This window comes from Gastrolobium bilobum, unplaced genomic scaffold (genome assembly GCF_033153095.1).
Source record: "Gastrolobium bilobum isolate Gb01-03AN ecotype WA unplaced genomic scaffold, APGP_CSIRO_Gbil_v1 utg8088, whole genome shotgun sequence".
In the NCBI taxonomy this organism is placed as follows: domain Eukaryota; kingdom Viridiplantae; phylum Streptophyta; class Magnoliopsida; order Fabales; family Fabaceae; genus Gastrolobium; species Gastrolobium bilobum.
This window is the reverse complement of record NW_026898843.1, coordinates 573,314-597,239: the sequence shown is the minus strand read 5'-3', so window position 1 is coordinate 597,239 and position 23,926 is coordinate 573,314. Positions and strand designations below refer to the sequence as shown.

The 23,926-nt window shown below is 35.6% G+C and overlaps 4 protein-coding genes across 7 annotated transcripts; 3 read left to right on the top strand and 1 right to left on the bottom strand.

Annotated features, from left to right (window-relative positions):
• The first annotated feature begins 4,397 nt into the window (after nucleotides 1–4,397).
• Nucleotides 4,398–11,173, top strand: LOC133284665 (uncharacterized). The gene is made up of 6 exons (XM_061481733.1): nucleotides 4,398–5,496; nucleotides 5,644–6,193; nucleotides 6,244–6,451; nucleotides 6,728–7,255; nucleotides 10,710–10,815; nucleotides 11,142–11,173. Exons 1-6 carry the CDS (start codon nucleotides 4,398–4,400, stop codon nucleotides 11,171–11,173), a joined length of 2,523 nt encoding a protein of 840 aa, XP_061337717.1.
• Nucleotides 10,607–12,933, top strand: LOC133284657 (protein PSK SIMULATOR 1-like). Of its 2 annotated transcripts, XM_061481726.1 has the most exons (3): nucleotides 10,607–10,619; nucleotides 10,710–10,815; nucleotides 11,142–12,933. In XM_061481726.1, the coding sequence occupies exon 3, from the start codon at nucleotides 11,208–11,210 to the stop codon at nucleotides 12,861–12,863; it is 1,656 nt and encodes a 551-aa protein (XP_061337710.1). In that variant the 5' UTR covers nucleotides 10,607–10,619; nucleotides 10,710–10,815; nucleotides 11,142–11,207; the 3' UTR covers nucleotides 12,864–12,933. The 2 variants fall into 2 exon arrangements, with proteins under 2 accessions (XP_061337710.1, XP_061337709.1); XM_061481725.1 differs by lacking the exon at nucleotides 10,607–10,619 and having other exon boundaries at nucleotides 10,679–10,815.
• A 2,576-nt stretch (nucleotides 12,934–15,509) lies between these two features.
• On the top strand, nucleotides 15,510–20,639 carry LOC133284646 (probable 3-deoxy-D-manno-octulosonic acid transferase, mitochondrial). 3 transcript variants are annotated; one of them, XM_061481713.1, is made up of 11 exons: nucleotides 15,510–15,836; nucleotides 16,259–16,301; nucleotides 16,962–17,084; nucleotides 17,367–17,486; nucleotides 17,569–17,647; nucleotides 17,926–18,042; nucleotides 18,566–18,663; nucleotides 19,349–19,439; nucleotides 19,831–19,950; nucleotides 20,027–20,097; nucleotides 20,183–20,639. In XM_061481713.1, the coding sequence occupies exons 1-11, from the start codon at nucleotides 15,550–15,552 to the stop codon at nucleotides 20,372–20,374; spliced, it is 1,341 nt and encodes a 446-aa protein (XP_061337697.1). In that variant the 5' UTR covers nucleotides 15,510–15,549; the 3' UTR covers nucleotides 20,375–20,639. The 3 variants fall into 3 exon arrangements, with proteins under 3 accessions (XP_061337697.1, XP_061337696.1, XP_061337698.1); XM_061481712.1 differs by having other exon boundaries at nucleotides 20,027–20,121; XM_061481714.1 differs by having other exon boundaries at nucleotides 19,831–19,956.
• A 1,432-nt stretch (nucleotides 20,640–22,071) lies between these two features.
• LOC133284634 (auxin-induced protein 15A-like) lies at nucleotides 22,072–22,475 on the bottom strand. Its single transcript, XM_061481697.1, has one exon. It carries the CDS (start codon nucleotides 22,473–22,475, stop codon nucleotides 22,098–22,100), a length of 378 nt encoding a protein of 125 aa, XP_061337681.1. The 3' UTR covers nucleotides 22,072–22,097.
• Between the last annotated feature and the right edge of the window lie 1,451 nt (nucleotides 22,476–23,926).

The following is a 23,926-nucleotide window of genomic DNA, read 5'->3' as shown; positions in this document are numbered from 1 at the left end:
CTCACCTATATAAACCCCTCTTCTCCACCTAAAAGACATCTTGCATCCACTTTTATAAGTTGAATCCACCTTTTGAGTTTTGATCCATATCACTGTCTCCTTTCAACACTTATATAGCGAGATATCGCACACAATGAAGGATATATATATAGGTTTTATTTTTCTCATGTTGCATGAGACAAATTGTCTCATGCAACACACAAAAAGTGAGTGGGACCCATTAAAAAAAGAGAAAATAAAAAAGTGGATCTCAATCCCTTTTTTTGTGTTGCATGAGACAATTGTCTCATGCAACATGAGAAAAATAAAACCTATATATATACATAAATATATATGGGCAATATTTTTCTCATATGGCATGAGAAAGCATCTCTCATGCCACACACCCATAGAAATTTGTGCCTTCATTTTTTTTTAAGTGTAGAACCCACTAAGGTTGTGTCTATGGTACAAGAGAACATTATCCCTATATAGATATGTTTGTGTGTGTGTGTTAATTTTTTCTCATGTTAGATGAAAGAAGATTTTTCTCATGCACAACATCACACGGTGAGACCCACTAAGTTTAAAAAAAATAAAATAATAAGGGCTGCGAATTTCGATGGGTATGTAGGAGAAAATTTTTCTCTCATGTAACATAAGAAAAGATTAACCACATAGTGTGTGTGAGAGATATGAATATTGTTTCTCATGTTGCATAAGACATCTTATGCAACATATAAAAAATGGGTGTGACTTACCAACAAAGCCCAACACAGTTGGTAGATAGCTGGGTTCTTTAAGCATGTTGACATGAGTTCGATCTTAGGCCGTGTGTATGAAAAGGCTTACCCACTTAATGTGATCTCCTGCCTCGAAAGGATTAGTCTTCGGCTGCCGGCTGGAGGATACCTTGAAAAACCAAAAAAAAAAAGGGTGTGACTCACTTGTTTCCTTTCTTTCTCTTCTCCTTTGTGAGTTTCACACACACATACACATATATATATATATATGAGAGTTATTAATCTTATGTTGCATAAGATAGGTATCTTATGTGGGTGAAACAAAGTTGTGGAGCCCACAATTTAAAAAGAAAAAAGAAAAAATGGGCACAAAATTCTATGAGCGTGCAACATAAGATAGTTGTCTTATGTGACATAAGACAACTATTTCCCTATATATATATATATATATATATATATATATATATATATGGATTCACTTTTTCTACAATCAATGTAAATAACTTATTTACATTGAGTCCAAAATGATGTCATTTTGAGGAGTAAATTAAGGTATTTTTGTAATTATAATTTATTTCAGGTTATAATAGTCTTTTTTATTATAATTTTTTAATTTTTCAACTCAAAATAACGTCATTTTGAAAGCGAATGTAGATAACTTATCTACATTCAATATATATATATATATATATTTATAGGGTTTACATTTCTGCAGCTGCTGCAGCAGTCAAATACTTGCCATATATATACGTGAAAGTATTAAATGTGAAAATCATAACCATACAAAAGATGAAAGCATTAAACGAGGGGAATCATAATCATACACATATCATTGTTGTAGGTAAAGCGATTGTAGAAATAATTTTACGTATGTCTATATATATATATATAGGAGAGAGATATTTTGACTTCAGAGTAAGATTTACAAGTCTTACACTCCATCTTTACCGTTGTTTTTCGTCCATCTAACGGTTATAGTTTATGAAGTCATACTAATTAATTAATTATTAATTATACTATAAATGACAACCGTTGATTTCCATCCATCAACAACTGAAATGGAAAGTAAGACTTTTAAATTTTACCCTGGAGTCAAAAGAACCCTCCCCATTATATGAGACATCTCGTGCAACATACAAAAAAAAGGGTGGGACTCACTTGTTTTCCTTCTTTCTCTTTTTCTTTGCGAGTCTCACTCACTTTTTTATTTGTTACATGAGATAAATTATCTCATGTAATATGAGAAATAATATTCCATATATATGTGTGTGTGTGTGTGTATGCACGCGTGTGCGTACGTGTATTATTGTTTAAATTATTTGGCCTCTAATTTATGGGGAATGATATTGTAACAATCAATTAGTGTTACTATCAATGTTATTACCAATCAATTTTATGGTTAGATCGATTATGTTGATCCAACAGTTATATTTATTTCCATCTTTGTATGGTTATGATTCCTGGGATTTGATATTTTATATTTACTTTTACCTTTGTATGGTTATGATTTCCTATCGCATTAAATATGGGGAATCATAATCATACAAAGATGGAAATAAATATAACCGTTGGATCAACATAATCGATCTAACGGTGAAATTGATTAATAATAACATTAGTAGTAATACTAATTGATTGTTACAATATCGTTCCCCTAGTTTATACCCCATGGGATAAGACTTTGATAATCGGTTGTTGTTGTAACGCTCTTAAGCACCACACCGCATCCTTGTATGCTCATAGAAATAAACATATATTCATCCTTTGTTGTGTGAATTAAAAACTTTTTCTTTATCCTTTTTTTATCCTTTATTTATGTGTTAACGACAACTATTAATTGTAATAAACTTCATCTTCCTTGTTTGAGTGCTTATGATCTTTCAAATTGAAAAAAAAAACCTTTAAACTTGTCATGAAATCAAAAGAGTACAATTTTTTGAGTCTTTAAAACATTTTTTTATTGTTAATTTAGTATTTTAAGAAATGAATTTAGAAATTTTACTTCTCAAACTTTTTTTTTTATTTCTCTAATATTGATAATATAACTTAATCTGGTTCGAATATGATTAGACCCAATGTTTGAATTCTAGACCTCTAACTAAGAAAAATAATTTTTTTAACACTTAAATCAATAATTATCGGTTTTCTCAATGATTTCGTTCGGACGTGTGGTTCAAGCTAACACCATTGAAAAACAAAAATGATAATCAACAATATAGATGTTGACATGAGTCGCATGACATCTCGTAGGCTAGCATTTTTCTGTTAATGACATTAGACTCAAATGGACTAATTTTATTAGATAAGTTTAAGGGATCAAATTAATAAAATTAATTCCTTAGAAAGTAAATGAATAATAATTGTAGTTTTCAAGAATTGAAAAAGGAATTTTACTCTAATTAGATAAAAAAATTTGATCAGAATTACATAATAGTCTCTCATTTCCTCCCCTTAATTTAAAATATTTTGAAATAAGGACGAGATTAATTTGAAACCTTTTATTCCGATCATATGACAGATTTAAATTTTTTTACGATGAGACACACAAATAAAATATCAGAGTTACAAATATTAATAAAATGAATGAATGAAAGGGGTTAACTATTACAAAAAAAAAAAATGTAACCAAGTGGGTGGGCGTGATAGTGCAGCATCTCGTCCCTTAAGCAAGTAGTTGGAGATTCGAACCCCAACTCTTGTGAATGGAAAGCATTCCGTGACCAGCTCTTTACTGCTTTGTGCGCTAATCCGGGGCGAGGGATTAGTCTCATGGCTTGTTGAGAAATATAGTCCCACATTGGTTGTATGTGCAACTAATGTGAGGTTTATAAGGCCTTGGGCACTCTCACCCTTTGGGCTAGCTTTTAGGGTGTTGTATCCCAAGGTTATTTACATGGTATCAGAGCCTCGTCGCCCCCCACTTTCTCTTGTAGTGGAATTTCCACATGTAGGTGGACTTGTATGTTGTCCACCCTTCAAGCCCAGTGGGCTCTCGTGTGAGGGGGCGTGTTGAGAAATATAGTCCCACATTGGTTGTATGTGCAACTGATGTGAGGTTTATAAGGCCTTGGGCACTCTCACCCTTTGAGCTAGCTTTTAGGGTGTTGTATCTCAAGGTTATTTACATGGTATCGGGTGTGGAGATACTCGGATGTAATCAAAAAAAACAACTATTACAAAAAAAATTTAGGAAAGAACTAACTATTAATACTAAAATTTTATTATTATTAAAATATTATTTTATACTTATAATAATATAAAAATCAAAATTTAAGTAAAAAACGACCACTCATGTTGCCCTCCCCTAAATCCGCCCTTGTTTCCAATCTTCTTCAAACCAAACATGCCCTATATTGAGGTTTGAAATCCGTGGGCGTTTTTACTTCCTTGATTTTGATTAGGAACCTATCTATGCAATCCGTTGCAGATCACAAGAAGCTTCCCAATTGACTGCTAAAAAACAAATGCGGCCCTAGCTAATTTTCCCAACAAACACGAAAGATAAATGTTTGAAACATAATATAAAAATAATTTATTTATCTTCATTTAATAATTTAAACTTTTTAAAGAATTAGTTGTATGGTATCAAAAACTTCTATGGTTAAATGATTTAAAGTTCATATCTTGTCGGTTTTATTCTTTCTAAATAAAGGGGAAGGAAAGAAATTGAGAGCGATGAGTGAGAGAGAGAAAGGTGATCATGGGAAGAATCCTGGCAAATCAAGTGAAGAACTTGACATTCTTCAAAGAAGTAATAAGAGGAATAAAGGTGAGGGAGATCAGTTTTCAAATGATGTATCTATGATACCTAGACATGAAGGTTGGATGGAAGATGAGAATGGCCAACGTTCAACCTGGAGGGAAATTCTGATGCGTCATAATGGAGAAGATGATGAATGGGAAGGAGAGGCGTCTGCCGAGGAAGACTTAGATGGGGAGGAACCTGCTGAGGAAGAGGATGTCAACCATGGAGGAATTAAGATGTGGGAGGAAGATGATGGGCGTACTTATTTTAGTTGCACCAAAAGAGCAAGGAAGAGAATGAGGAAACCTTGGGAGAAAGCTCTGATTGTTAAACTCCTTGGGAAGAAAATTGGGGTGGAGTTTATGAAGAAAAAAATAAATGTCTTATGGGCTAGAAAAGGCAAAATCAATGTCACTGATATTGGTAATGACTTTTTCGTAGTCCAGTTTAGTGAGAAGGATGATCTCAATTTTGCGTTGAACGGTGGTCCATGGATTGTTTTGGGTCATTATTTATCGTTAAGGAAGTGGGAACCTACTTTCAGACCTAATAGTGCTGGAATTGCTAAGATTGCTGCTTGGATTCGTCTACCGGATATTCCCATTGAATTCTATGATGAAGCTTTTTTTAGAAGGATTGGAAACTGGTTAGGCAAGATGATCAAGGTAGACAGCAATACAAATGCTCATGTAAGAGGACGGTTTGCAAGAATATGTGTGGAACTGGACCTATCTCAGCCATTAAAGGGTGATTATGTGCTGGAAGGATTTACCAAACAAATTGAGTATGAAGGATTAGGGCTCATTTGTTTTGGTTGTGGGAAATATGGACATAGCACCGAGAATTGTTCAGCTGCTCCAAAGCAACGCAGTTCATCCGATATTCATAATGACGATCAAATTCATCAAGAGGAACCTGGCAACTCAGAATTCCATCGAAGTAAAGGATTGGGACCTTGGATGGTTGTTAATCGTCAACGCAGGAGCCGGCAACCTCCTCAGACGGCCGGTGCAGTCCAGCCAGGCGCTGGTTCAAAAACGTTACAAAGGAATAATGATAAGGGAGTTATGACCAGCGATAATCATGGAGATAATCATGGTGATAAGAGAGTTATGACCAGCGATAATCATGGTAATCATGGTAATAAGGGAGTTATGACCAGCGATAATCATGGAGATAATCATGGTGATAAGGAGGAAATTACGCAATCACGGTTTGCAATCTTAACAGCTGGACCTATTAATGAGGAGGATCATAATCAAATAATTAATTCTGTTACTCCTCATATGGGGGGCCCTCAGTTTGAAATTCCTCAGAAAATATGGACTAAATCCAAAAAGTCCAAAGATACCCCTAGGACTAAATCAACGGTTCCTACTATGCATGCGGCTCATTCTTCAAGCACGGGTAAGAGGTGTCCAGTCCATAGTGAAAATCGTGAAGATCATACTCCCATTCCACCATCTCCATCAATTGCTACTCCCATGGCGGTTAGTCCTATGCAAGCAAATCAACATGATCAGGAAAATGGGATGAAAGCAGATAACACTTTGAACCAGAATCAAGAGCAGTTATATGACACATTTCATAAAACTGGTCCTGATATATCAGTTGACAACAGCAGCGACATCCAAAATCCTGAAACCTCAACCATCTCTACGTGCATGGAGGTGGACAGAGTTCACCAGGAAGATATTTCAAGAATGAAGGATGCAAGAACCTTGGAGTCTTGCGTTCAACATAGTTTTTAATGAATTTATTCTTCTGGAACTGTAGGGGAGCAGTGAAACCCCAGTTTCAAAATTCGCTTTTTCTGTTTACTAGGAAATATAAGCCTAGTATTGTAGTGATTCTAGAACCTCGGTGTAGTGGTCAAAAAGCTTCTGACATTATCCGAAAATCTGGGTTTAAGCATGCTTTTGTTCAAGAGGCAGAAGGTTACTCAGGGGGTATTTGGATCCTCTGGAATGATGAGACTGGTCACGTTGAAATTATTAATCACACAAAACAGTTTGTTCATTTTACAGTTCAGAATTTTCATGTTCCTTCCTTTTCTTGCACGGCAGTTTATGCGAGTCCTAGGGAAGAAAATAGAAAGGAGCTATGGGATGATCTGCTAAACATTAGTCTCCATTGTAATGGGCCGTGGTTGGTGGCTGGGGATTTTAATGAAATAGCAAATCGGGATGAGAAGAAAGGTGGCTGTAGAGTTAACTTAAACAGATGTTCCAATTTTGCAAATGTTCTTCATAATTGCAAGCTGCTGGATCTTGGAGGATCAGGTCCTTGGTTTACATGGAAGGGTCCGAAGTTTCTTCATCTTGATCGTGTTTTTAAGAGGCTGGACCGAGCCTGTGCTAATGCAAGTTGGAAGACTACCTTTACTGATGCTGGCGTTAAGGTACTTCCACGGATTTATTCTGATCATAGTCCCATTTTGGTCTACTTGTCTAACTTGGACACAGGTTGGAAAAATCGTCCCTTTCGCTTTGAGATTGCTTGGATAGAGCATTATAACTTTACTCAGTTTCTGGCTAGGAGCTGGAATGTTGTGAAAGACACTAGAACGAATCTGCATGATCTGACTCCAAATTTAAAAAGATGGAACAAGATAGTCTTTGGCAACATTTTCAATAGGAAGACTAACCTATTGCATAGTATTGCAGAAATTCAGAATCATGTTGATTATCATACCAACTTATCTCTCCAATCTAGAGAAAAGGAGGTTAGGAAGGACCTTGATGCGGTTCTCATACAAGAAGAGATCTTATGGTTTCAAAAAGCCAGGGTGAAATGGATAAATGATGGGGATAGAAACACCAAATTCTATCACATTAAAACAGCTACTCGAAGAAGTTCGAATAGGATTCTTGAGTTAAAAAATTCTGATGGGATTTGGGTGAAGGAAGCTAGACAACTTCATCAATTGGTAACAGATTTCTATAGCAACTTGTTTAGTGAGGAAGTCCTTAATCGTGATTGGGTGAAATCAAAGACTACTTGGCCCCTTCTGCACGATGATCTGCTATCTAATTTGACTCGTAATCTTTCGGATGACGAAATTTCAAAAGCTGTTTTTAGTATCAATGGGTCAAAAGCTCCAGGGGAAAATGGTTTTCCAGCTGCCTTTTTTCATAAGAATTGGAGTCTTATTAAGACTAATGTTATTAAGGATGTTAACATGATGTTTCAGAATCCCAATCTGATTCACCTTGTGAACTCGACTCTTCTGGTCCTCATTCCAAAAGTAAAGAGACCTGAAAGTGCTAAGCAGCTCAGACCAATCTCTTTGTGCAATGTCATTTATAAAATCCTCAGTAAAATTCTGGTTAACAGAATGAAGCCCCTAATGGAAGAGATGGTGTCTCCCTTCCAAGCTAGTTTTGTTCCTAAACGACATATCCAGGACAACATCATCATCACCCAAGAGCTGATCCATTCAATGCGTAGAATGAGAGGAAGAAAGTGTTTCATGGCAATTAAAATTGACTTGGAAAAGGCTTATGATATGTTAAATTGGGAGTTTGTTCGTAAAATTTTGGATGAAATTCAAATCCCACACTGGTTCACAAATATTATCATGAATTGTATCAACTCTGATAAGGTCTCAGTGCTTTGGAATGGAGCCATTGCAGGTGACTTCCTTCCTTCAAGAGGAGTTCGTCAGGGTGATCCTTTATCTCCCTACATTTTTGTTCTAGCCATGGAAAAATTGTCTCATCTCATTCAAGATGCGGTTGACAATAAGAGATGGAAGCCAATCTCCGTGGGATCAAAAGGTCCTAAGATAGCCCATTTGATGTTTGCTGATGATTTGATGTTGTTTGCAGAAGCTTCTCTAGATCAAATCAAAGTTATAGTGGATTGCTTGGAGACTTTTAGTTCAATGTCTGGCCTAAAGGTTAGTATTCCGAAATCTAGTATTTTTTTCTCGAAAAATACAGATGCTCACATTGCAGATGATATCACAAATGTGTGTGGCTTCAAGCAAACTCACAATATAGGGAGATATCTTGGGTCCATGATGAAACATGGTCGAGTAACCAAAGACCATTATGCTGATGTTGTTGCAAGAATTAGGCACAAGTTATCTGGTTGGAGTAACCAGGTCTTATCTTTTGCCGGTCGAATTACACTTTCCAACTCCGTTATTTCAGCAACTCCTATATTTCAAATGCAACACAATCTGCTTCCTGTAGCCATTTGTGATGAAATAGAGAAGTTGCAGCGTGCCTTTATTTGGGGTGATAAAAATGGTCAAAGGAGATCTCATCTGGTTGCATGGGATAATATTTGCAAGCCTAAGAGCATGGGTGGCTTAGGGGTGATTAACCTTCGTGTCCAAAATATGGCTTTCTTTCACAAGCTTGCATGGACGATACTTACTTCGCCCGATTCGTTGTGGGTTCGAGTTGTAACAAGTAAATATAAGAGAGGTTTGGATCTTCGGAGGGAAGTAAATCATAAAGCATATGACTCAAACTTCTGGAAAAATCTGTGTAGTGTTTGGCCATCTTTTCTTCAAGCAATGCAATGGGAGATTGGAGACGGTAATGATGCATTATTTTGGACAGACAATTGGTTGGGTTTAACTGAGTGTCTTGCCTCTCTCTCTCTACTCGTACTCCAACTGGTTTGGAGTTGAATCTCCCTGTTAGTGCCTTCGTGAACAACAATACTGGTCAATGGAACTTTCCCTATATTCGTCAATATCTCAATGATCAAGCTGTTGCAAGGATCCAAGCTGCTCTCATTCCTAGCGCATCGGATGGAAATGACCGCATTATTTGGAGAAATCAAAAGGTTGGCTGCTCTTTAGTTAAAACCGCGTATTATAACATGCTTGGTTTCCCTCTCATGCCGTTGAAAAATTCCTGGACTACCATATGGAAATGGCATGGGCCTCAACGTGTTAAATCTTGTATGTGGATCATAATGCATGGCCGCCTTCTTACTAAAGACCGCACATCTAGATGGAGTGGGGAATCTGGTCATTGTAAAATATGTCCTGGTGAGTTGGAAACAAACCTCCATGTTCTAAGAGATTGTAAGCATGCTAGAAGTGTTTGGAATTCTCTGGTTTCAGCTAATCGGCAAAGCTTATTCTACAGCTTGGATCTTAGAGATTGGTTTGAAAATAATATCTCAAAAGCTTGGAATCAAAGTAATTCAGATGATTGGCGTGATGTCTTTTTTATCTCTTGTTGGTTCATTTGGGGATGGAGGAACAAAAGTGTCCATGATACTAACTTCAAGCATCCAACCCATGGAACGCACATAATTGCTATGTATATAGAGGAAGTTCGTAACTGCATGGGTAGGAAGGCTATGGCTACTACTAGCATTCATCCAACTCGTATGAGTTTATGGAAACCTCCAAGGTTAAATTGGGTGAAGATTAATATTGATGGGGCAGTTGAAATGCTTTGACATTTCTTTTCGTGTCTTGCAATTTTTCACACTCATGAAATTTGAGAAAATTTTCTCATTAAATAGGGTTGGTGGATAAGGGCAATCTCTTGCAAAGTTGCTAACATTAAATCCAAAAGACTTGCTCAATCAGAGGCATTAAGGTATATACCCAACACACTCTGTTCATGCAAATCATCATTGTTGTCGTACATTACTGGCATATGCTCCTCAAAATCCCCCAACCGTCCCAGGTATAATGAAACGACGGAAAAGTTGACTAGATAACGTACCCCATGCCAACTACTCCAATCACGACAACCCCCTGGTCACCACATTGGACTATTAGTCTATAATTCTTAGTGTTCACGAAGTAGTCGCCAAATCCAAAAACTCCAACCTAACACCAAACTGAAGGGTCACACACAGAGCAGTGGCAAACTTTCAGACACACTATAAGAAGGGGTTAATGTTTTTTTTTTTTTTTTGGATAATTTTATCTTCTACACTTGTATAAAAACATGTAAAAAAGAAAAAAAAGAAGGATCTTTTATATACTTTTTATGTCCATGTATAGGAGATAAATTTATCTACTATAATATAACATATAAACATTACACCCCGCAACAATTACCAAACGCAATGAACCACTGAACTGTCACAGTAATATCCACGTTTTCCAAAAGCATAAACCTAACTTGGGACACCCTTATTCTTACCTCGGTTTGATCGTATTTTCTATTGTACTCTCTGTCTCTTTCTTTGTCTCTTTCTCTCTCACTATGTTCTTATCTTCTTCTCATTTTACTCACATCCATTTGTTATGGTTTCAGCTGCGTGATTCCTGCGCTCAGCTTAGGATGTTCCACTCTTCTCCTTTCTCTCTCCAGGGCTCATTTTCTTCTCCTTCAGCTCAATGCCGCTTCAGATTTGTGGAGGGTAGGTTTCTAATCTCTCTCTCTCTCTCTACATATATATATATATGTGTGTGTGTATTTTGAATCTTGGTGGTTTTGGTTGAGTTTTGGGACCTCCTTTTTCCTTGTATGATGAGAAACATGGGTGAATGATAAATTGACAATAAAGGGTATGAATAAAAAAATTTAAATTTTGAAAAGAGGTTTAGGATCCTTGAAGTTCAAAAATGATGGGAAGTTTTTCATTTTCATATTGTTGCAATTTACATCTTTCACTATGCTCCGTGTCATCTAGAAGGGTTTTTTACTTTCTAATTTGTGTTTATGTATTTGATGACATGTACACAGGACACTGTGTATCTGTTAAGATTGTTAAATAGGTTAACGTACCCATTGGATTCGGCATACATATAAATGGGGGGTGAAACGGTGAATGGGACATGGCTCGGTGTTTTGTGGCCAATCTCTCGCAAGAGTGCATCAGATGACAAGGAAGAAATTGGGATTTTGGCACTTGAAGTTGCGGGTTTGATGTCTAAGGTGGTTAACTTATGGCATTCTTTGGGTGAAAGTGAGGTAATGAGTCTGAGAGAATGGATAGTGAACTCTGTTGGGGTCAAAATGCTGGTGTCTGATGATGATTATTTCTTGATGGAACTTGCATTGAATGAGTTACTCAATAACTTTGAATCTCTAGCACGGTATGTTGCAAGGTTGGGTAAGAGGTGCAGGGATCCAGTATATCATGGTTATGAGCATTTTGTTAATAACCCATGTCAAAATTGTCTTCAATGGTCTGGGTGGGAATATAGATGGAAAAAGATGGAGAGGAAGGTGAAGAAAATGGAAAAGTTTGTTGCTGCTATGTCACTATTGTCCCAAGAGCTTGATGTACTAGCAGAGAGAGAGCAAACTTTCAGGAGAATGCAAGTGAATCCTGAGTGTAATCGAGTGAAATTGCTAGAGTTTCAGAAGAAGGTCATGTGGCACCGCCAGCAAGTGAAAAATCTGAGAGACATGTCTCCATGGAATAGAAGTTATGACTATATAGTTCGGTTGTTGGCAAGATCATTGTTTACAATTCTAGAGAGAATCATACTTGTCTTTGGAAATAGCCATCTAGCAGTTGAAAAGCAACTAAATGATTCTCTCCCTATGAATACTAATAATCATCTATCACGCACCCTTTCCTTCCCCATTCTTATGCATTATGGATTCTGTTCTGAACCTACTGGGAGCAGGCCGGTGTTAAACTCAGGTGTTGTAGTTGACAAGAGCAAAAGCAAGAAGAAAGAGCAGCAAACTTTATATAGAAAGCAGTGTTCAGAAATCAAGCAGTTGAAACATTTTGGGTCCTTCAAAGGATGCAAGTTGGTTGGAAATGATTCTCATGTCATACAGAGTCGTGTGTCAACTAGTGGTGGTTCTATGAGGTTGATTGATTCTCATATGAAAAATATTGATAACATGAAAACAGTGGATCAATCATCTCTCTTTTACAGAAGTAGAATATATTTTAAACTATCCCTCAAGGGTAGATTAAAGCCAGCTCCATCTACACTTGGTGATGCTGCTTTAGCTCTACATTATGCAAATGTGATCACATTGATAGAGAGGGTAGTGTCAGCACCTCACCTGATTGATCTTCAAACAAGAGATGATCTATACAACATGTTACCAACCACTATAAGAACCGCTCTGAGGGCTAAGCTTAAGTGGTATGCTAAAAGCAAGCACGATGCTAACCTTGCATTAGAATGGAGTGTGGTACTCACACAGATATTAGAATGGTTGGCCCCACTTGCACACAACATGATAAAATGGTATTCTGAGAGGAATTTTGAGAGGGAGCATACTACTTTGAAAGCAAATGTTTTACTAGTTCAGACTCTTTACTTTGCAAACCAAGCAAAAACTGAAGCTGCAATGGTTGAGCTCCTTGTTGGTCTCCACTATGTATGCAGCATTGATAGAGAAGCTGGCATTAGAGATACACCAGAGTTTGCAGGCTTTAGATCTTCTCATGGTGTTCGTTTAAGAAAAAATGAGTTGTGCAATAAATTTATATAGACTATATATGACATTGCATGCAAATGTGCAGGGGCTGAATGTCATCACCAATGTATAGCTCTCATTTTTAAATGGGAGGCTTTCTCAAATTGTACTTTTAATATTAATATGCTGATTAGATAATTTTGTTCAAAATACATATTTTATTTGCTTGATTTGCTGAATTAAGATGTGAGAAAATAGCTACAAGTCCAACTTTTTATTCAATTGACTTAGTCAGTGTAATTTTTTTCTTTTCTTCAAACCATCAAAACCGAATAAAGACAATTGGTAACAGTGGCTGAGTAATCAATCTTTGTTGTAGTTAGTGAGCAACTCTAATTAAAAAAAGAGAGCATAGATTTATATAATTGGAAATTTGGAATCAATGTGCACAATGGGTCCCAGCTTATTTTCAGCAAAGCTTGGTCCCATTTTATAATGGGAAAAGTGTCTATACATTTAAATTACACAACTTACATCTTTTCACTCTCACAAAGAGGTGGGACCCACAACTTTATTTTTTTTGTCAACTCTCTCTCCTCCTTTATCTATCTCTTTCTCTCTCTTAAAATGACACAACTTTACATCCTTCAAAATTATACACACTTTTCCCTTTTATAATTGGAGCTGTAATGAAAAGTGTGTCTAATTTTTGAAGTACATGATGAGAATTGCTGTGTATAATGTATTGTTGCTATTTATCATCACTGAATAAGTTGATTTTTTATTTATGTTAAGGGTAGGCTAGAATGAGAAGGAAAGCAAATAAATGAAATGAAATTTTCCTTTTTTTGGAAAATTAATAAGAGAATGGAACAAAACTCAATCACTGTTATTTGAAATAAAATTATAAAAAGAATGGAACAAAATTGATAAAAACTTTAACTTCCCTTAAATTTATTAAAATTAAATAAAGATACTTAATTTGGTCTGTTATTATTGTCAATTTGTCATGAATATCTTCACAAAATTAAACCTTCAAGTGTATGTGTAACAACTAAAAAAAGATCTAAAAACTTTCAACTATGTATATTTGGTTTTTTTTTTTTTTTTTTTTTTTTTTAATAAATCACAGATATTCTCTATGGAAAATAATTTTGTTTGAGCAATGAACATTCACATTATACTTAAGCAAAATCAAATATGTATTACTTGAATCAACCCTCGTTTTACGTTTTAAAATATGTAAAATGTAATAAACCCTGAAATGAATCCCTGAGAATTTCTTTTCCTTTTATGTATTTTTAAGTAAAGAAATTTCGTTCCATTCCTCTTCTACTTCTATTTCTCTACTTACCTATTACCTAAACACAATATAAGCAAGAATTTGAGCTATTAAAGTTAGCCGATGAGGAAAAAAAATAAAATTTGACGTGGGGATGAATCGGAGTTACGACAACTATGAGTTAGAAATGCTCATAATCGTATACTTTTACGAAAGAAGTGCATGCAATTTATATATAATAATAAACTGGATAAATTCTATTAAAAATAATAAGATTTAGAAAGGCAATATATTAAAAAGAATAATGTATAAAAGAAGAGGAAAAATTATTTAACATAATTTCAAACAAAAATTTCACACAAGAAGATAATTTATAAACGAAAGGAATCACTTCCTCTAAAAACTCATAACTTTAGACAAGAGAAAATCAATTTATTTGTTGTGAATTTAACGATTTCTTACAAAATTTACAATAATGTATAAATTTACATTCACAAAAATGTTCCTCGGGATAGAATTTGGATTTGGATTGCTTTTATGTTATTAAATAGTAATATATGGTTCAGTTATAAAGAGAAAAATATATATTTTTTAATATAACAATTGAATCTTATATAATTAATTATGGAAAGGTCTTCGTTTGATAAAATTTGTATTTTTTTTCTTTATCTAACAGGGTCTTATACATTTATACTGTTATTTAGGGGCTGTTTGGTATGGAGTAATTTCTTGGATGTCCTGGAAAGTGAAAGTGAGAATAATTTGTTTCCACGTTTGGTAGAAAAAAAAACGTAAATTTTTTCTAGGTATCGTTTATTCCCCGGCAACCATTTAACACTAGTGATTGTGAATTATAATTCGCATTTAGAAGGTGGATATTGTGTGTTCCCATGATTTGGTTTCTACGCGTTGTATTTGGCAGACTAAATTACCCTCCAATGATTCAAGATATGGTTTATCACAGGCAGTGGCGGACCGAAATGGGGGCTAGGGATGACCCCCCTAAAACTCTTGAAAAAAAATTTATATATGGATGTCTGGGTGAATTATTGAGGACAAGATAAGCACAAGTAATGTGGACTATAGAAATTGCTAACGAGTGCATGGATAGTGGCAATTAGAGAAGTTCATGGTGCTTCACTGTAAGGTAAATGAGAAGCCACATGGATAAAAAAGATTTTGAAAACATAAACCAAACAAATAAAACAATAATTAATAATTGATAAATAATTAAATAAGATACAGAAGTAGAAACACTTCGACAAAAACTGTTGAATGGTTCAAATTAAAAAATTTAACTGTGTAAAATAAGACAAGATGCAGTTAAAGGCCCTACACAAATGGAGGCCCATTTAAGTTACCATTCGGCCCAAGGCCCATATGAATATGGTGTGGTCTTTGAGCTCTCGCTAACACTTCAGTGTAGTAGCAGAAGGTAGAAGAAGAAGAAGAGGAATGGCGTAACCGTTGACGAAGACGATGAAGAAGGGGTTGGTGGTGTACAAGATATACAAAGCCCTAAGCTACGGTTTATCGCCGTTAATCCGCCTTCACTTGCGGTGGCGCAGGTTCCGCGGCCTGGAGCATCCCCGACGATGGCCGGAGCGGCTCGGTCACCCGTCGCAGCCACGACGGCCGGGACAACTCGTGTGGTTCCACGCCGTTTCGTTAGGCGAAGGAATGATAGCGATTCCTGTGATCAAACACTGCATTCAGAAGAGGCCTAACTTGAATGTGCTCATGACTATCACCACAATGTCTGCGTTGTAAGACACTGCATCCATTTTCAAACAACAATTTAATATATTTTATTTTTTAATTTTTAATTTTAAGTGTATTTCTTTGATTTGTTTGAATTTTTATTTTATTTTAAGTGTGAATTAAGGCCTTAGCTGTGGAAATTTGGAACATTAGGAAATGTCTTCTAAGTGATTATGATGCTTTTCCGAATTTTAATTAAACATTGTATCTGTTGCTTAGTTTTTTTTTTAAATTAAATTAATGAATAAAGTATAAACCATTGAGTCTTTTTGGTTGTGCACAAGAACTTGGAAGAGAAATTAATGGTTTAGATGAAGTGATGGATTGGTGCTTAGATGAATATCACTTAATTTGATTTTTTGAGAAGAGAAACATTCATTGCTGAACTTATTTTTATGAGGTTATCTTTTTTTTTGGTGTAATGCAGTGAAGTGTTAAGCAACTGGCTTCCAAGTGAAATCATTTTACAGGTACATTTTTGGGGAATGCTAACATAGTAACATGGATTAAGTAATCCGTTCGTCCAACTGCATGTTTTCTCGAATGAAGTTTATTGCCTTGATGGGTTCATGCATTTAAATGACTTCTAAAACACTGTTGTCTGTGCTGAATCTGATCAGTGATCACTCATATAAGTAAAACTTGCGGATGAAAGGATGATATGTTCTTGTTTCTTATAATGTGGCATTACTAAGCTTTTCATCAATCAATCAGGATACTAGGGTGCTGGAATGTGATTTCTCAACTTTTTTAAACATTGATTAGCAATAATGAAGCATTTGTTCCAAAAGAAATTTATTTCTGAAAAAAAAATGAGAAATTTGCTTTGTTTCTTAAAGAAATTTGTTTTGGGAAAGTTGTTTAAAAGTCAATTTTTGTCATGCTTTTAACTGATTTATGTGATCTTAGGGATGTAAATCTGGCTTCAGGATAAAATAAAAGACCAAACAGACTCCTTGAAATGACATTCCTGGGTTGACATTTGTGTTCTGACTTGCTTATTATTTACCACTTTCAGTTTGAACAGAAGTTCTTAAAATATTTAAGATATCATTTGGTTTTCATCTTTCAAATTTTCAGATCAGGCTTAACACATTGTTTTGGTCTGCTGAAACTTTGAAATTTGGCAGTTTTCACCAATCGATACACCTGCTTCTATCCATTCCTTCCTTCATTACTGGAAACCAAATGCTATTGTGCTAATGGAAAGTGAACTCTGGCCAAATCTTATCATGGATGCTTCCAAAAATGGTGTAAGTCATTCTTTTTCAATAGTTTGTGGACTATATCAATACAGAACTTATAGTGTACAGAAAAATAGTTGAATGTTTAAACCATGCATCTAGAATCAGAACTAGATAATCTACTGCATGAATGATAGTTAATCATTAGTTGAGACCCAATTCTTTTAAGCAAAAATGGAAGAGCATTTAATTTCTTTTCTCATACATCTGCTTCACTTGTATGTTACATGTGAATCGTAGAAAATAGTTTCACTGATTCTTACATATTATAACCCATTTTACCCTCATCAGATAACACTGGCACTGTTAAATGCTCGGATATCTGAAAAATCCTTTAAAGTTTGGTCAGGACCAGTGCTACTACCTTTAATTTCATTGATGTTATCCAAGTTTTCCTTGATTGTCCCATTGGTATGTGCTCCTAGATCTTTTTACCTTCACAGTAATTTATGTCTTATATTAATGGCATTGTTGAACATTTTGAATGTCATAGAGTACAGAGCAGGGTATCCGGTTTCAGCTACTGCAAGCCCCACCTTGTATCATAAACTTTTCTGGTGATCTGAAGTATGGTATGTCATAAACTTCCTTATTTGAATTGAATGAATTTGAATGTGAAAAATTGTTAACAGTCTATTCTAATAGAGAACATCATTGTGTTCTTTTTCTGTCTGAGTTGGTTTATTGGCTTTTCGAACTAAACTAGTTAAATAGTTGACCTCTATTTTGTTGCTGATATGGTTTCAATCATAGAGACAGAATTATTGCTTTTGTTTCTTCTTGGATTGTTGATTTTTTGAAGTGATGAAGCGATCTGTACTAATCTTGTCTTATTTCTCTTTTCATTCAGTAATAGAAGATTTTGGAGTCAATGAAAGAAGCAGAAAAAGTATAGACAATCTGAGACTACAGCTTGCTCAAAAGCAGGTTTGGATGGCTTCTTCCATTCACAGGGGAGAAGAAGAAAGTTCGTTCCATCTCCTATTGAAACACCTGATTGTCTTGCTTAACATAAAAAATGAGAGGGTCATATATAATATGGAAAAATATACATAAGATAGGCAGTTTGATTTCCCTGAGATTTGCTTGTTAGTCAGTAAAGATGTCAACATTTTGATTGTTTTTACCCATTTTGTTATATTCTGTCTTTGCTAGCTATCTACCTTCAGTTAAAAAAATCTTCTCATTGTGTAGCAAATACCATTTTCTTTTTCCTTCCATAACCTAGCTCTAAAAAGAAACATGATCTTATATCAATTTGGCTTCCTTTTATGTAATTTTATGCAATTGATATATTTGAAAGCATATCTAGGGTCAGAATTTATATTTCTTCTGTCTTTTACAAACTGTCCTACTTATTAGTTTTAAGACTATTTAAGGATTATCTTAATCCATTGACTAGATTTAGTTCACTGCCCTCCTTATTTTGGTGCGTGCTTATTATTTTATCAATCTTTTAACATGTTTAGATTTGATTGCTTTGTCTGCAGTAATATTAGGAGTTCACATTGTCCTTATGCAGCTGCAACCTAATATAATGACTATTATTGTCCCTCGGCATCCACAGCAAGGAAGGGAGATTGCTAAAGTAAGTTTTTGATCCCACATCCTTATTCCTTTCCCTTTAAAACATGTTAGTTATAACTGCCTCTATGATGTAGAATCAGAGGCCTTTTGACTATTATTTTAGATGGTCTCTGAGGGGAGGGAAATATCAATATTATAATTATGCAGAAAAAGAGTGTCAAATGTTTATAGGGACGGTCTATTTATAGGCTTAACATGGCGAAACACCCTTATAAAATAACCCTATTTTATATTGAAATAAGATAATCAAAATAGGATAAAATTCCTAAATAACAAATAATCCCAAATAAAGAATCTTAATTTCAAAATAAAATCCTAAAACTACATACCCAATTCACATCACTCTATCTCTTGCTCTCTCTATTTAATACAGATGCTATCACTTATGCATAGAACCCTCAGTCATTCTGAATATAATTCAGCAGACCTTTCTCATTATTGTCACCACTAAAAATATGATTTTGGCTACTGTATACTTCTGAAATGAAAGTTCCAAGGAATTATTATATTTCTAAATCATTATGTATGGATATGCTCATATCAAATGAAAATCAATTTGTAAATCCCTAGTACAGTCATTTGCATACAACAGAAATGAAGCTCATACGAAAATTACTGCCATTCTTGATGTCTTTTTTCTAATACAATCTCTGAAATTCATTATGCTTCTACTTGATATAGTGCAGAAATTGGAGAAAGAAGGACAAAATGTAGTTTTGAGGTCTCAACATGAGAAGTTTAAGCCAGGAACAAATATTTATGTGGTGGACACTTTGGGTACAAATTATTTTCTTTTCACTGACATAAAATGCTCTCATAAGTGAAAATCCACTTATGCTGAGAGTTAAGGCCATGTGATTTCAAGAGCTGTTGAGTTTGCACCTCATTCTTTACCATAATTCGCCATCTTCCGCATCACTTGTCATTCTTTTATAGTAGTCGATAACATATTTAATTCAGGTTTATTTAAGAAGGGATTGATGAAGTCTCCAGACCTTAGTAGTTTCATTTGTAAATTTGCAATTTCACGTTGTACTTTATGTAATGTGAAACTTTACTTTTAAGGCTATTACTGGGTATCGGGCAAAGGGAACCTGGGCTGATGTAATTATTAGGCATATTAAGGATATCATCCATGACATATTCTGTCATCCACCTTCTTTGGCAGGTGAATTAAGACACTTGTACTCATTAACACCTATAGCTGTGGTTGGGGGTTCATTCCTCCCTGGTTTATCTGGGCATAATATCTCAGAAGCTGCTGCATCTGGCTGTGCTATTTTGACAGGTTCTTGTGGAATAACCTTTTAGTTCTCAGATCTCAATATGTTATTTTAGTGGCTGGGGCTCATAATTGATTTCAGGTTGTCACGTTGGGCATTTCTCCCACATGGTACTGGAAATGCAACGCTCTAATCCTTTGTCAGTCCTTCAGGTGGGGAAGACATCTCTATTGCTAGTCGAATTTATTCTATTGCATGAATATTCCTAAACTGTTCTCTATTGTGGCTGACTTGTAGGTTTCTGGAAAACTGGAGCTTGAAAAGGCTCTCATTAAGCTCTTTACAAATGCAACACTTCTGGAAGCACATCGTAGAGCTGCAAAGGAAGCATTTCGTAGTTTGTCCAGTGACATTGTTGCGGAGATATGGAGTTTGCTAAATTTTCATATTTTTAGTAGATTGTCTGCAGAGGAAACTAAGACTGCGTGAGAAATGAAGTTTCTTAAGGTCACAACAAATTTTCATCCAGACTCTAGCCATTTATTGAATTCATTTAACCTGCGATAGATGCATCCGACAATTGCAATCCTTTTCCCTGTAACTGTGGTTTGTTTTCTCATTAAGAATTGCTAGAAAAGATTTAAGTTTAGCATCATCAAATGTTTTTGTATATTAGCTTAACAGCCTGCCATCAATCTTCTCACTTATCAAAACTTTGTTGCTTTCTTACTCATATATATTTATTTTTGTAATTTACGAAGTTCTCCTAGTATTGCCCTTTAAACCTTGAAGAGTGTATATGCTAGATGCCACATATACACTTTTTTTTTTTTTTGGAGATTACACATACACTTTCATTTCAGCGTTATTACTATTTGCTTTGGTGCCGACCGTGGTAAATCTGTGCTTCAAAACGGTGAGTTTACGAGATGAAGAACAATCATCTCTAACTTGGGCAGTTAAGTGTAAATATATGACAATTTTATAGTTGTCAATAGCAGTTAGCGGCTGGTAGTGGCCGACCCCGAAAATGGTATAGCGGTGTAGTGGGTAGCGGTATTACTACTACGGTAAAGTATTAATTCCACATATATTATACTAACAGTCAAGAAACAAGGCAATACCGTTTTTAGTATTAATGCTCAAACATAAGAAGTCACAAAATCAAATACATAATTCCACAATCAATGTCAAATACAAGGAACATAAAGGAAGGATCCAAAATTAAACACAACCGAACAATAAAATTGTCAAATAGTCAAGTACAAGAAGTGAACTAATAAAGAAAATCATTATCATCTCTAGATTCTCCATCAAATTTCAATATGGGAGTGGTGTAGCGAGTAGAGGTATTGCTGCTATGCTACGCCGCTACCTTCCGCTACGGCCAATGTCGCGTAGCGTTGCGGTTTGTAGCGGCCGACCGCCGCTACCCGTTACGGTAGCGGTTTAGCAGCGCTACGAGCCGCTACTGACAACCTAGGACAATTTTCTCATAACTCATGGAGTTCTTCTGTTTACCCGAAACCCTGATGGTACCCTTCTTGAACAGTGTTTCCCTATGAGATTGGCTCTTGTAGGAATGTAGGTGTCATTTTGGGAACTCGTACGATAGAATTGCTACTTGCATAATCTATCACATCATAATCTTTCGGAATTGCATGTGTCTGTATATTTGTTTGAAAGAAAGAAAAAATCAAATTTAAACCTTGTGTAGATAGGATTACTCTGCCACGCTAGCAATTTGTGCTACAACTGGACCTCTGTAGTTTGGAGTCAACTATTGATTAATTAATGATTATGGTCCCAAAACCTCTTTTGGCCCTTGCTTTTCACTGTTCCAATACCTCGCTTTTTTCCTCATTTTTCCTTTTTCAGCTAAAAACTTCATTGTCCAGCATCAAACCATAGTTTAGTTGTATTTATGCATAGTCAAAGATCATATCATATTAAATAAAATAACGAAGAACAAAAACGTATATATGCATGTTAAGGTACGTGGAAAAGTCATATATATATAAATAATTCGTCTACAGAAGAAAAGGGGTAGGTAGCAGATATTGCATCTTGACAACATGAAATCATTTTAAAATCTAAAATGGCTGTTAAGAACTACTCTTTGACAATCCTCAATGTAAGTGATTCAGGAAAGAGAAAAAGAGAGTTGTTGTTCTCCTTAGGCTGCTATAATAACTGCTATGCTTAATGCCTTTTAGTTGTTGCTCCTCCTTTTGCTATCAAAGCCTTGAAGTAGTGGTACAGAGTCTTTGGAAAAACTCAAATCTAGCTTTTTGAGAGGCACATGGCAAGATGATCTTGGTGGGTGTGTGCCACCTCTAAGGGACTGAATAATATCTTCAAAAAGGAACTCATCACAAGGTATAGCCAAAGGACCACTCTTGTTGAAGCCATACCCTTCATATGCTTGTTCTAGCAGTTGTTGAAGCACTGGATGGTTCAGGTAATCAGCCCTTATCACAAACCTCCTCTTTGCTTCTCCCACCGTGACGGCCAAGTGACCTCGCGGCACGTCAGCCGGTGGTTTCTTCCCACTGCCACCACAAGCATTCTTGCGCCACATGCATGCCATACTAGTACTTTTTTGTAAATTGTTGAGTTTGAGCTTGAGGTTCTCTCGTGTGGTGGATTTGGATTCTGTTATATGTGTATATAATGTTGCTACTTGAGGCCCCTCAACACTCATATACTATTCTCTTGTTTTTCATCTTGACTACAAACTGAGACACGTTGTGTGCTTTGGAAAATGACTGAACCAATACTTCATATTTGACAAAGGTTAGGTGTGGCAGTTTGCTGTAGTCCTTTTGTCGCACTGCTGCCATGCCATTACTATTCTTATTATTTTTAGTGATACCTCTAATTTGTCATTAATAAAACGAAGAGACTAAGAGAGGATTTGATTGCCTGCAATGACGTTGGAACAGTACTGTCTGTGTGCTACTTCTTGTACCGTTCATAGCTAAGCAAATTTTATTTTTTATTTTATAGATTTCTTCAACAGCTTCATTGATTATCCTGATTAATCCAATTTGGGAGCTGTGTAGCTCTTACACAAATAACAACTCCCCAATATCATTTTCTTCGCTTCTGTTCTTAATCGGTCACATTGGTCCAGCCCAATAGACCGACTAATAAAGTCTATATACGGCGGGACACTCTGCATCCCTAAAGCCAAATTTTTAGGCTCTTATCGTAGAGGATCTCATTCCCCGGCATCAGCATAACTCACACTTCACATTTTAGGTGAGTAAGAGCCTCTTTGTTTCACCTTTTAAAAAAAGTAATTTTTATCTCTTCTTTATTTTAAAAGTGTTTTTTGCAAAAGTTAAAACTATTTATATTTTTAAACAAATATTTAGTTTTTGAAAAAAATATTTGGCTTTTGACTTCTACTTTTTGTAGAAGTTAAAATTTTTAACTTCTGTTATCAAAAAAAAAAAAAAAAAAAATTTTAACTTCTAAAAAAAGTAGATTTTTGACTTTTTTGTGACTTCTGCTTCCTTTAAAAGTAGACATCCAAACGAACTATAGATGAGAAGTGCTTTTTTTTCAAAAAAAAAAAAAAACAGCTTTTGAAGAAAAAAAAGCTCATCCAAACGAGTCCTAAGTCTGTTTACCTCACAGTGGCCCAGAGCAAAATGATTACGATAAATTCTATCACTTATTATTGAAAAATCCTCTTCACCTATAAATATCACTTTTTCAATTATTGAAGAGGCACCTTCTGCATAGAGAGTTGTTACTCTGCAAAACATACCTAGAGCCACGGTACCCTCATATACGTTCCCTCCCGGCCTTCACACGAGACCAGTGTTTTAAAACCCGGTTCGGACCGGCCGAGTCGACCCAGGACTCGGTGACCCGGTGGGTTCCCCGGTCCGAACGGGTAGTTGGACTGTTTCTGCAGTCAACCCAGATTGGACCGGTTGACCTGGCCGAAACCCGACGACCCGGTGACTCGGTTGATCCGGGTTAGACCGGTTATTCCTTTTTTTTTTTTGGTAATTTTTTGTTATTGAT

Coding starts and splice junctions, on each gene's coding strand:
- LOC133284634 (XM_061481697.1), bottom strand. CDS start 22,475: ATGGCATGCATGTGGCGCAAGAATGCTTGTGGTGGCAGTGGGAAGAAA.
- LOC133284665 (XM_061481733.1), top strand. CDS start 4,398: ATGAGTGAGAGAGAGAAAGGTGATCATGGGAAGAATCCTGGCAAATCA. Junction 6,452..6,727: donor GGAATGATGAGACTGGTCAC/GTTGAAATTATT, acceptor CATAATTGCAAG/CTGCTGGATCTTGGAGGATC. Junction 10,816..11,141: donor CCGCTTCAGATTTGTGGAGG/GTAGGTTTCTAA, acceptor ACATGTACACAG/GACACTGTGTATCTGTTAAG.
- LOC133284657 (XM_061481726.1), top strand. CDS start 11,208: ATGGGGGGTGAAACGGTGAATGGGACATGGCTCGGTGTTTTGTGGCCA.
- LOC133284646 (XM_061481712.1), top strand. CDS start 15,550: ATGAAGAAGGGGTTGGTGGTGTACAAGATATACAAAGCCCTAAGCTAC. Junction 16,302..16,961: donor CAAGTGAAATCATTTTACAG/GTACATTTTTGG, acceptor GAAATTTGGCAG/TTTTCACCAATCGATACACC. Junction 19,951..20,026: donor TGGCTGTGCTATTTTGACAG/GTTCTTGTGGAA, acceptor AATTGATTTCAG/GTTGTCACGTTGGGCATTTC.